The sequence below is a fragment of the Athene noctua genome, chromosome 1 (genome assembly GCF_965140245.1).
Source record: "Athene noctua chromosome 1, bAthNoc1.hap1.1, whole genome shotgun sequence".
NCBI lineage: Eukaryota > Metazoa > Chordata > Aves > Strigiformes > Strigidae > Athene > Athene noctua.
The window spans coordinates 176,469,677-176,483,396 of NC_134037.1; the positions used below are offsets into that span (position 1 = coordinate 176,469,677).

The 13,720-nt window shown below is 36.7% G+C and overlaps 1 protein-coding gene and 1 non-coding gene across 4 annotated transcripts in view; both read right to left on the bottom strand.

The window, feature by feature from the left end:
- Positions 1 to 13,720, bottom strand: part of POLA1 (DNA polymerase alpha 1, catalytic subunit) — a 206,752-nt gene that overhangs the window by 165,291 nt on the left and 27,741 nt on the right. For all 3 annotated transcript variants that reach the window (XM_074929696.1, XM_074929714.1, XM_074929705.1), the window contains 9 exons: positions 12,917 to 13,006; positions 11,219 to 11,335; positions 10,177 to 10,352; positions 9,634 to 9,763; positions 9,191 to 9,310; positions 7,968 to 8,064; positions 7,293 to 7,417; positions 5,524 to 5,673; positions 5,174 to 5,296 (listed from right to left, as the gene is read on the bottom strand). In XM_074929696.1, coding sequence (XP_074785797.1) covers positions 5,174 to 5,296; positions 5,524 to 5,673; positions 7,293 to 7,417; positions 7,968 to 8,064; positions 9,191 to 9,310; positions 9,634 to 9,763; positions 10,177 to 10,352; positions 11,219 to 11,335; positions 12,917 to 13,006 — 1,128 coding nt within the window. The remainder of the gene's footprint in view (positions 1 to 5,173; positions 5,297 to 5,523; positions 5,674 to 7,292; positions 7,418 to 7,967; positions 8,065 to 9,190; positions 9,311 to 9,633; positions 9,764 to 10,176; positions 10,353 to 11,218; positions 11,336 to 12,916; positions 13,007 to 13,720) is intronic.
- Positions 7,580 to 7,710, bottom strand: LOC141956616 (small Cajal body-specific RNA 24). Its single transcript, XR_012632987.1, has one exon.

Here is a 13,720-nt window from a genome sequence, read left to right on the forward strand (position 1 = left end):
AAATACATTTTTTACTTCAGACTGATTTCCTCCTCACCCAAAATATTCTGGCCATTCTTCTTAATTGAAATGTTTCATTTCCTCTCCTTGGAGATGCACAAGTCTTTATCAGACCAGATGTCATCTCATGCACTTGACTAACAATAATAGTATTTCATTTCAACAAATGTTTAAGATGTTCCATAATTTTTCTACTACTTGGTACTCAGTTTGCATTTTCAGATTGTAAGCAGCCTCTCCTTTGAAATGTCTATTCTAACTTGTTTTAGATATTAGCATGCAGAATAATGTACATAGCTTTTTCACTGGCTCACAATTGCATACATAAATTTAACAACAATGACAACTGGTTTGACCCCAACAGTTTCCATTTAAGGGCACTGCAACAATTTAGCACTATTTCTTGTAAGATTTCAGTTTGCCATTTTTATATTTAAAAGCAATTACGAAACTCTTTGCCTAGCCTTTTGCCATTGAGTTCCACATCTTCCAAAAATGTTATACTGATGTTGTATACCCTGTTTAAATGCTTATATGAAACTTTAGGAGGCTCCTTTCCCTCTTTTAACAAACCCCTTTTTCCCATACAACATGGAAGACACGAGGAGTCTGACAATTGCCCCATTCACATGACAACACATGTAGACTGTGTAACCAATGCTTTAGGTGCAGTTAAAAGGAAGTAGCTGATGATCGATTTTTCTGGATGAACAAGAAAAAAAAAAAAAACCACAACAAAAAAAGAGATGCCTGGATTTCTTTACAGAAGACAATTACAATAGATGGCCATTAACCTGCTTACTTACCCTTGCTTAATTTTTTTAAAATGAGCTCATCTTTCTCCACTTCATCTTTCTCCTCCCTCATCCGTTCTTTTCCCAGACTGCAGCAATAACATGCTTTTATTCTTTCCTTTTGACTGCCAGGGCCTTAAACTAATTATTAATTGAGAATGTATCTAAAGGATCTGAATGAGAAAGTTGGAACTAACCCAACTGCCTCTTCCCCCCCTTTTATTTTGCATACTGTAACACTAGATCTACCTGTTAATACAGCTGAAAACAGCAAATGTGTTATTTTCCTTTCAAAGGCAAGTTTTCTAGCTGCTTGGGCAAAAATACGCAACAATGAAAAACAATTTAGAAAAAAGTAAGTACCTGGAAAAGGCCTCTCAGCTTTGAGTGACAGCCATTAGCAACCAAGCTGCCTACAGATTAAAATTATCTCAACAACTTTGCTGTCCTATAGGAAAACCCTGCAGCAGAGGGCATCCTGCCTTTGGGAAACCAGACAACTGACACTTCATCAAAAGACTTGTCCTTTAAAGAGGCTAGAAAGGCATGACCTTACACTGCCTGCTAGTGCAGAGCTGGCTGGTTGTACAACACCGACTCATCTTGTTTCCAGTTGTTAAATTACATTAAAGGACAGCTAAAAATATATTAAATATTTTCCTATTACTTTTCCATGCAAGCAACTGCTGTAGTTACAACAAGAGCAATGTCCAGGCAAACGCTTAGTAACCCGGGAGGGGGTGAGGGGGAAGATCCAGGAATCCTTCTAACACATTCCAGATCAATAATGTAACATTTAGATTGCAAATGCATAGAGAATTTTTTAAAATTTGTTGTAAGAACAAGCATTGATTCATTTCTAATGATGAAAACAGGAAAACATTTATATTTTCCAAAAAAGGTCAAACAGATCTGAGCCATAGTTTTAACTCTCTCCCACCCCAAATTTTTGCCCTTTTTTTCCCCCAAATACATCAAAACTTAACCAGTCTGTGACATACACTAAATACTGACAAATACGTGAAATTCTGACAAATTCACACTGATACACCCCATCGTCCCTGCTCGAAAGTACCCACAATTGAAAAAAATAAACAAGGAAGACCGGTTTGAAAAACCCCACAGTCAACGTTTAAAACACTCTTGTGACAAAAATGCAAGTCTTAATTGGTTAATGATCTCAAGGTCTCTATCGCCATCTAGTGAAAACTCACTACCATTACAACACTATCCACATAAATTATACCACACACGCTAACCTCTCTGCTGGATCCAGTCTACACACGGGCCAGAGTTGTAAGGCTTTGCTACACGTCTTTGCTACATGTCTTAAGCTAAATAGAGGTCAAACAGTAGCTCATATATCGCTAAGACTGACTGAAGAGAACTAAATTCTTACAGATCACACTCTGTCCTAGCGCTATGATCTGGCTTTATAAATGGCCTTTCCACACGATATTTAGTACGTATGACATCAAAATGAAGTGAACACATCAAACACTAGCATAGTTATAAAAAGGTTTTTAAAATGGCAATGTGTAGTTACAAGAATTTTTAGTCACCATAAGGAACCTGATGGCAGCTCCACTACTTTTAGTGCATTGGCATTGCCAAACCATGAAGAGAAGTTACAGTCCAGGAGAGTACAAAAGCACTCTGCATCTGATGCTTCCAGTGCTCCCTCTTCCTACAGCTTCAGTGAAAGGGTCTTCAGTCACACAATTAGAAAGCAGCAATTTATCAAAGTGATCAAAACTAATTTTTTCTCAGCTATGTTAAAATTTAATGCTACAATGAGCTTCAAGAACTTCAACTTGAAATGTATTTCCCACTTTCAACCTTCACCTAAGACTTAGCGACTGAACTGTAACTGTGTTAGTGCAAATATTAAGTTCAGTTTTCACACCACACAGTATTTTTCCTGCTTAGACATCTACAAGCCTATCTGAGTTTACTCAGGTCCCCTCCACAACAGTAAAAAAAAAAAAAATTTTAAAAAGGTATCAATTACCGATCAAGAAAAGACCATTTAAATTTAGGCCATTAACATTTTTCCATAATAGTTATTTTTAAATTACCTTTTCATATAGAGAACCCAAATCTCCTGATATTTAACATTCACCTCTTTTATATTACCGTTTAGTGGTAAGAGGAAAACAATTAATAGAAAAACTAATATAAAATTTTAAAGTAATATTTTTCAAAATTAAATATTTCAACTTTAAAAAACCCAGAAAACTAAGCTGTGTTCTTGTGTCATCTTCTAGGGCAACACTACTACTCAAGAAATAAGGAACTAATAAAGCTATATCTGTTTATTGACTACCTAACTAAAAATCCGAGTTTTCAGAATAGAGCATATACCGTGTGTTTCATCAAAATCTATCATACCTGCACAGAAGTACAAAATTACAGATCACCCTGAAATATTCTCAAGTTTTCAGAAGTTTGTCATCTCCACAGTATCCAGAGTAATGAATACTAATCTACCTCAAAGAATGGGGGGAAAAAAGGATATTTTTAGCTCTACAGGAGGTGTGTTCTGCACAGAAGAGACCTACCAAGACAGGAATGCCCCACTCTGCACTAGTGCTGCCAGATGCACACTGGTTCCCACAGACTTTCATTGCCCTCTCTCTGCTGTGCTCCCAGCAGTCCCATTCCACAGACGAACTTTTAGACCTGCACTGGGTACAACACACTTTCAGGCAATACTGTGCCATAGTATTAAGTTTTTCCCAAAACTCTGAGCAACTACAAAACTGGAGATTCAAATGTGTGTTATGTCATGGCAGAAGCAAGCCCACATCTGGCACCACCAGAATTTAAGAGGTAAGAAATCCTTTCCAATCAAAAATCAGCTATGTAAGAGAAAGTGTCTCAAAGTGCTTCCTAGCACATCGTGTACCACCTTTTTAGGATTTTCCCATTCCACCATCAATTGGAACATAATGCAGGAACTCCAGAATTTTATGCACCATTATCTCCTCAGTCACAGACAACCGAAAAGAAACTGTATCTGCAAACAAAAATTACTCCCTCTCCCCAAAAGCTCAAGTATCCATACAATACCCAGTTTGTGACAGGTGCTTCATATGACTAATGGAAATCATAAAAAATGTAAAAAGTTAAATCCATTACTTGTTAAATACTGCTAGAAAATATAAAGCTATGATACTCAGCTGCTTTTCATGCCAACCTCACAGACAGATACATCAGAATCTTACAACAGAAGACACTAATTCCTTAAAGGAAACATTAAATTTGAATTCACATGGATGCATAGCACATTTACAGTTATCAAACTTGGAAATTATTTCCTAGTTTAACATACATGTAAGGTTAAACATACCGGTTAGATAAATTGGGAGGACAGAAAATGTGAGGTTGTCTCTACAAAACTGTTTAGACGGGAAGACTTTTACGAATGTGTTATCAGAAATAAAATGCCCATATGCACATCATTTGGGGGCTGTAAATGGACCTTCAGTGCATTGGATAATCCACAGCAAGGAGAGGTGCGCTTTCCCACCACAGGGAGTATGTGGCTCTAAACAACATTCATCTCCCCGCTCAACTAAAAGGTTGACCACCCATCCTGTCACGTCTGTTCCTGGCACCTTTGAAGATTCCTGCTCAGTATTCTCTTCTATAAAGAACTGATATGAAGCATCAAGAAAAAATATGTTTTAAGGCACTGTGTATCAGTGGTAGGTTTTGGATCTTTAATGATTCTTTTTCCTACTGTGATCAAACTGATGTGGTCTGCACCAGCTGCCACCCTAATCAATAGCAAGAGTAATTTTGCCTATGAAGTTAAGAGCAACTCTTAAAATCTGGCCTCTTAAGGGTAAAGCAAAGCTTCATTTTAAGGAACAAACAGTTTCTGAAAATAAGGCCCTGATACATAATCCATTGTCACCATGTGATTAATTAGCCCTGTCACAAACTTAAGGGTTTCCAGAACGCAACATACCAGGGCACAGGACACTGGCCAAAGACAAGCTCATTCAGAGCTGAAGCATACTTCTGAATCAAAGACTAACCCATCAAGCAGAACTGGAAATTCATGGAAAATATGGAAACAGCTTTGATTCTTTTCGTCACTATAAGCTAGTCCATTGAAACTAAGCAGTTTAATCCAAAATAAGGCTCTAGCTAGAGAGCACTAACTTCTCATACTTTTTGAGACATTTATCTGATTCTTTTCTAGACACCAGTTTCATTTTTTTCCAACTTCTGCAGTAGAAGAAAGATAAAAACTACAGTTCTGAAACCAAAGCAGGTTTGAAAACAAGACCATTCTTCTACTCAATGAAAAAACAGGTAGCTTAAATTCACCCTCTTTACCTGTGTGTTTAACCTGTTTAATGACTTACCTCTCTCCCTTTATGTGTCACCAAAGCAGCCAAAGGCTTGGCATAGAATCTGCTATAGGAAAATCCCAGGCAGCCATACATACTGTTAGCGGTGAGTTTCAAAGCTTTCTGTCTGATATCATACTGCAAAGAAACATAACCAGCAAAAATGATACAACCATAGCCAGAAGAGAACAGAACTTAATGTTCACAATTACATTCACAGATTTTTATATAGCTTGCAGCAGTGATGGGCTATGAGTAAAGCACATTACAATCACTGCTCACTACTAATCATCCCTATTCTGCAAGGCTGATCAGGGCAGTTAAGGGGAGTGGGAAGAAAATCAAACAAGTTCTATAAAACACACCTGTAAATAAAGGTCAGGATTTAAATCTGGCTGTTTCATTAATTGCTTAACTTGGCGCCTTCTCTCCACCAGTTTCCTGATTTCTTTAGGCAAAACTCCCATTTCCAGAGATGGGTCTGGAAGCTCTGGAATTTCTTCCTCCTCTTCAACCTGTCAAATGATCAGCACTGCTTATCACTTTGGTTGAAAAGTAGATTTTAATGTTTTAAGTGAAAAGCTTGGGGAAAAAAAAATCCAAAACCACACAGCTTGTATCTATCCCTGCAGAGCACCCAAAGTAGTTCAGAACAAGCATGAGAGGTTTTTTATGCTATTCAACTATATTACTTAGTACCTGCTGTGGGACAGGGACTAAGCCTGACTCTGTCTAGGAGAACACCAAGAGACATGGACCAGTAGCAGGAAGATTGTTTTTTTTTCATGTATGTGTGTGTATTATATATGTATATATATAAATGCAGATAAAACACATACTAGCACGATAGATTAGATAGATTAGATAGATAGATAGATAGATAGATAGATAGATAGATAGATAGAAAAGCACACACACAAGCTATTATTTCTGTGCTGAAAAAATTCACCTTCCTTTTATTATTACAGAAGTATTTTTGGTGCTCAGAACTGTAAAATGGAGCACACGCTCTGTGGAACTGATACTTTGAATAAAGGTATCAGACAAAAGAGAAATCAACAATGGAATGAAAACTCCACCCCAAGCAACTCTTGATTATAGCAGAACAACAACCTAACAGAAAGCACACATTTTTCTTGTTAGCATAACCAAAGAAAGGGTTGCTCAGCAAAAACAGAAAGAAATTCCAAGCACAATGAAAGAGACAGAAATATACAAAGAAAAGGCAACAGAGACACTATGAGGTTGCAAGTTCAGTAAAGCGGTCTGGGAAGAACCATAACAAGAAATGACACCAAATGATTAAATATCATACCATGACAGAAATCAAAATTAGCTGCTTCAGTCCGAAGCACACTTAAGAAAGTGGGGTAAACCCAGAGTCTGGAGGAACTTACTGACAGAGTTCCACATACCTTTTTCCTCATTTCTGCTATGGTACAATATTTCAGTTGTTACAGGACTATGTTTTTGAGAATAGGCAGCCATGGATAAGTCATGGCCAGCACAGCTACTGAGAAAACAGTACATGGAACTGCATCTTCAGCAGGTTTTTCAGCTGTGTTTAAAAGAGTTTAATGCTTGTATTAAACAGCATGAATTTCCATGAAGTTGGTCCTGCAGCTGATATAAACACACCATCACTCCCTGACACATACTCAGTTTTCCTGATGTCTAGTAAGGCTTGAGTTTATAAGGCATTCTTTCCCCCAGGCAGAAGCATGAAACTTGTGTCTCCCTCATTCAAGTACGTTTGCACAAGTTTTGTGGCAACTTAACTTTAGGAAACCTCTACCAAGCTTGGATTAAACTGGTCAAGGGGCTCAGAAATTGCTAGGAGGACCTAGGGCTGAAAAAGGACAACAGAACCTCATTAAGAATCTTGTTTCATGAGGATACCAACATTTTATTTAGATGTGAGAGAATTTACCGAGATTCTCTAAGAGTATTATTGAAAGGAAGATGACAGATATATAATATTCAGAAAGTCCCAACCAATAACTTAATATGCATCTTTAAACAAGAGTCACTTTTTTACATGCAAGAGGGGGGAAAAAGCCAACATTAAGCAGTGAAAAAGAACAGTTTCTTAAAAAGCTGATTCACCAAAACCACACTGAAGTTCCGCACAAACCTCTGCCCTTTTCTGTGCTTCTGATGACAGTCGCTGCACTGTGGTAAAGCAGATGTTGAACTCTTGGATAATTGATGGGTACAAGCTGTTGAAGTCGAGAAGCAAAATAAACTTGTCATAAAAACCTAAAACAGAGTTTAAAACAAAAGTCATAATTACTCAGTCTCTCTAAGGACTTAATCCAACTCCAGAATTAATATTTAAGTGACAGAAATACATTGTACCACATTTCCAGCATCTAAATCCCTTGAAGTAGCTGTTGAGATGGATCAGTACCCATTATACAAAGCTGTCAGAAGTGGAACGATCCAACCCCATTAACTCACCAGAGTTGAACAGATAGCTTCTGTGTTACTATAGGACACTTGTACAGTTTTCCCCACGTAGAGGAGAAACTGAAAGAAAACTTACGTGTCCATTAGAAAATTATACACAGATATGCGGTCCTAATTCATTTCAAGACCATAATCTTCTCACAAAAAGCTAAGAAAAATAATGTCCCAAGAATAAGCAATTCCACAACCAATATTGGGAATTTTCTTGTATGCGACAACCCTCCACCACCACAAGCACAAACTCCCACATGACACACAGATTGCCCACTGTAATCTGTCTGCATGAATATAACCTACCTGTCTCTAACTTCATAGAAGAAAGAAAATTGCCACAACTTACCGACTTTGGGATCCAAGACTAAGCCCCCAGCATATGCTGCTTTCTTTTTCCCTATCTTTGATTTATTCTGATCTTCAAAATCTTCATCTTCATCCACCTACATTTGGCATTTAAAAAAGTCATTATCTAGTCTCCAAGATTTCTATACTGTTGGAGGAGTTATTTTTGGCAAATCAAATATGAAATTGGGAGCCAGTGCATAGAGTTCCTTTTAAAATACGTGCAAAACATGGTGTTTTCATCATGATCCTTATTAAAGCTCTCTACATGTCAAAACAGCATTTAAACCAACTCCTACAGGAACAAACTGCTAACGAGATTACAAAGAGCTTAAGGAATTTTCATCATTCAACAGAGCACCAGTATGCGTTCTCTACCTGACTGTAAAACTCAACACTAGAAAAAAAATCATCTCATGACCCATAAGTATTATTGCCCAGTTAAAATGTAGATTTTGAAAATACAATGGCTGGGCTTGAATAAAACAAATGAAAACATTATTACTGACCTAAAGAGTATTCTGTTATTTGTTTTGTTGTAGTAAAAATTTTTCTCCCAGTTGTTCAATGCCGTTCTGAAACATTTAAAATTCTGGCACCGCTTTGATGCAACAATACAATCAACAGAACTTATCGCTTTGGAATTTGCTGCTGAACTTATTTAAAAGTAAAACTAAAAAGCAAAATATGGTGAAATATAAATACATTCTCAAATTTCAATCTGTTTACTAACATATAGATGTTTCTATAAATATTATTTACACTGGTATTATCCACAGGAATTATTTTTTTAAATACCCTTGGATATTTTACCCACATTCTCAAATCACCCACTTTACAAGCTATACTTGAAATACTGTTCATCAGCAAAATAACTGTAGGGCAAATGTCCATCTATTAAGCAACGCAGACTATCTTCTTTACTGTTTCCCTACACAGACAAGTGCTTAGATTATTTCAATTTTAAACTAAAAGAGCAACTGAGTTTCCATAGATCTGTAATAAAATGGGAAAAGTGTTACACTGTCCCTTAAACCATACATTTCCCCATTATCAACTCAACAAAAATACAGTTTTGAATTAAGCATAAACTGTAACATTAACTTCTATGTTACACCTAACATATGTTTGGGTCTTCCATGCTGTCACAGAACAGTAACGCACAAAAGACGGAAGATTTTTCTCTTTAATAAAAATTATTGGAAAGAGAAAAACTGGACCCACCAGCTTCTGCGGAGCCTTTTTAAAAACTTGTTTGTCCGGCACTATGTAGTCTTTTTCATGAAACGCATGAAGCAGCAAGAACTCATTACGTTCAGATCGTCCACCCATCATTGTCCTCGACTACAGGGAGGGGCAGAAAAAGAATTCAGAGCAAAGCATAGAAAACAGTGACATACAAATATAGACTTAGCAATGTCCTTCGACTATTTACAGATTCACCTAGCAGTACTATTATTTTGTATCATCACCATCCTCAAAAATATCACATTTGAGTTTTGTGTAAGTTTTACATTGTCTAAATCAAACTCTCACATCTGTCGCAGCAAAAAATTTACAGCATCACGTATTCTCAGTTAGCGTTTACAAATTAAAACCAGCAAATCAAACACATGGAACTGTTTTTGTGGGACAATGGAGGGGGGCGGAAAGTAATGAAAATGTACCATGACATTCCCAGAGATGTTTGTTATTTGAAGAGCCAGTGGCAGAACATTCAGCTCACACATGATCTGGAGAATGAACTTGGCATCTGTCCAGGTGCTTTCCAGCATGAACATTAAGCGAGGAGAATCACTGGGAAAAGAAGGAGGATGGCCTAGTAAAGGAAAATCAGCCTCCTCTGTACTCTGTATTAGTTTAGACCTATATGCTGTATGGAATACGTGGTATCTGTAGCACACCACTGATGAATTATATAGCAAGCTTTTAATTGGAAAAAACCCCGAAAAACTCAAGCTTGCATATCCTATTAGTGTATGTAAGTCAATGCTCTCACAAATCATTTTGCCTCATGCAGAATAAGCCACCACCCATGAGCAACTTGAAACATTATAAAATAATGTTAAGATAACATTATACTTTTCGAATACCAGTATGCTAAGTCAGCATTTCCATGACAAATCAAATAAGCAAGCATGAAATTGCATAGCGGGAAACTAGCTCCTCTACTTCCCAGTGAAGGATTAAAAACACGAATCAAAACATACCTGTACATATTTCGAATTTCCTCTGGTAGAACTGTTATCCTCTCTGTTTTCAAAATCTGACGGACCAGTTCAGACAAATGGTAACTTTTGCAACGAATTAATTCTTTAGCAGAAATTTCTACATCACAGATCATACGACCGCAGGCAGCATTTCTTTCAGCAAACCCTCCTCGACCCTTAACCATATCACACAAGGAGAAAAAAAAACAAACAAAATGAAACACATAAACATTAATAAAGAACATCTATCCAAAATATGTGCTTATAAGTCAAGTCAGCTGGTCACTAAATAATCTAATACTCTAAGAACTCTACTAGATACCATTAAAACTCAAGCTTTATAATTATGCTCTAAAGGAATCCATGGTATCTTTCAGTGTATGTGGAAGCAGATATTTAACTTTCATTACCAGTTAGATCTTATTTCTTAAACTGTCATGCTTTTTTTTTTTCTTTAATAATTAGAATAATCCCAACACCAATATGGGTATGGATTTTGGTTTTGCTCCAAGGATATTTTTTGTACTAACAGCAGGATGAAAAAGTCACAGAACCACATACAAATACTCATCTTTGCCTCTAGGAAGGACAGGAACAGGCAAGAATATGGCCACATTCAGCACTTCCATACTCCAAGTCTCACACATTGTCCTCTGAACAAATATGTACTAAGAACTACAGAATTACTAATTTAGCAGCTCTCTATGGGATGATTCACCAATCAATCCAAATTACATTTTCTCATTTTACAGATATAGCAGACAAAGACTGTTACAGTAAAGACTATTGCAATTAATCTGTCATTACCATCATCTAGTTGAGATACATAAACTAAATTAGCCTAACTTGAAAATTAGTTTAGCTTATTACTGTAATAAAAGTCATATAAACACTCATCATTTCTGATCTGGGACGCATGAAATTCAGCATGACCAACAGTCAAAATACATTGGTGTCACATTTACAATTCCTCAGCAAAATTAATTCATTTTTAATCACATGCAAAATAAAGGGGCTTAAAAGACTTGAGCAATCTTATTACCCCAAGCTTTGGCATATTGGACCTCCTCAGTCGACCTATCTTGGACCAGTGAGGGACTTTGCACACATTAATTCTTTGAAGCAGCACTTCCAGATCAAATCCATAAATATTATGACCCTTGCAGCAGAAAAAATAACAAAAAAAGGTTACAACAAATGCAAATTGAAAGACTTACTCTCATACACTCAGTATTCCTTTGCCCTTTGTGTTTTTTTCCAACTAATTGATGGCATTATCTCTCTCACAGAAAGCACTTTCTAAGAGAACGTTCATCAACAGTACTCATTAGTCTTAACACTAACAATGCTGTTCAGTAGAATACCAAAATCAGCTCTATAACTGGCTCATTGCACACACAATTCAGCTTTATGCTTTGATATCAGAGATTAGGATTTAAAGCTTTCTAGAAAAAAAGCCAACATTCTTTATACAGCATATAAACCTATCCATGAGTAATTCCTTTTCTCTCCATCCATGAAAGTCTCAATATTGACATCAAAATAACAGAATTTTTTTCCTTTGATACTACAACAGGCATAGCTGCTAAATCTGGACAGGAAGACCTTGCAACCAGTATTTACATATCGAAATACTCCAGCAAAGTTTGCAGAGTTTAAACAATGCTAAGGACATTGATGACACTGCTCTGTAATCTCAGCTGAAAGCAAAATGCTACCCTGTTGAACATCGTCTGCACGGACCAGGCTACCACCAGAAACTGCAGGTTCACCGCAGCACATACATCACTGTAGTACAATGCTGTGCTATAGAAGCAGCTCGTTAAAATCATCATCAGCATTATAGCCATAGTAGAGCGGTCCTACCTTTATTGATATAGCTTGGTTTTCACAGCACTAATTAAACCAGGTGCAAATTAAACTGCACTAACATGGCTCTGCTGGTTTTAGGATCAGAGCTCTGACACCTCTACTACTGGCACCTTCAATTTAAAACCACTTGTTGCAGTGTTTTCCCTGGTTCCTTCCCATTACCACCAGGATGCTCAGCTCACAGGGTGAATACTGGATGACAGCCACAGTGAGCTGAAAACATCAGAAATCTGACTGCTCATTTCATCCTATTCCCACCACTTAATTATTTGTATTTACCTACAGAAGAATAACAAGCTGTATATAACTAACCTCAGACTTATAACCAACTTCAAATTGTCTTCAACATTAATTAAACTTTAAAAAAAAAGAAAATTAGTAAGTATAATAAATCCTCAGCTGCCAATACAGTAGAAAACATAAGAATGCTTATTACAAAACTTTGCTCAGATCCTGTGGTTATTATTTTGATTTACAGCATAAACACAATCTAAATGGTGACACAAATTATATGAGCATCTGAACGGAAACAAACTTAAGAATACCAAGAGTTCCCATTTTTCTTGAAAATCACAAGGTGTTTTTTATTGTGTTTTGTCTTTCTGAGTGAAGTAAAAAACCACCTGTTTCAGGTACTATGGAAATACTGCCTATTTCAGATGTTATGGGAAATAATAATATGTATAAAATGCTGTCAGGGAAAATTCTGTATCATCTTTGTATCAAAGTATGCCTGCTGTCTTATAAGCAAATTCAATTCATAAAGCAGTCTAAGATAAACATTAAAAAACTGTAAGGGGACAAAGAACAAAGCTGACCAACTGACAATATGCCTTAATTTAACTCTCAAAGTCTCAGAACTACTCACCACAACAACATCTGGGTCAATTTTGTGAATCTTCGCAAGGAAAAATCCCAGCAGTGTTCTCTCTGTTGCAGCAATTTCTATTTTAGCATTCTAAAAGGAGCAAGAGAGCACCTGATTTCAATGACCCAATAAGTTTAAAATGGAAACATCTCTTCTCCCCTACTAGTTACAAGACAATAATAAAGCACCACAGAGTTCTCCCTTTCCTTCTATAATTCAAAGCTTTTTGTTCTCACTCCCATAGACATAGAAAGCTTTTCTCAGAGGCTTTTTTCCATTTTGCTTTTGTATGCAGGTGTCTAGTGATATTTTAAGAGCCTCCTAAGAATCAAGCACACCAGGAAAATGCTCTGTGTGCATCCTTCACTCACAGGCTTAAGATCACACAGAAACAGGGGAAAAAAAAACGAGGTTACTTTATTATTCTGTCAGCTCTCCCAGTGCCCTTTAGAAAGGATGTCTTCTAAGTTTTGACAGACTTTACACTTCAAGGAAAGAAGAAACAAATTCTCCCGGTTTACTACAAGTACATACAGTCAAGTATAACAAAAACGAACTGGAACCTTTGCCTCTTTGCAAAACCTTTCCAACTCTCTTGTCTAATACTCCATCTATTTTATGAATCACACGGAGTACATACGTCTGTTTTTATAAACAACACAGAATAAATACCTGGATTTAGGTTTGCAGAGTGGAATACTAATGAAATAATCCTCCCATCCCTTTGAATATTTCTCTTACACAACTTACCAAAAGCAACATGAAGATCATATTTTAAAAGGTACTACAATAAGAAGGCTAATA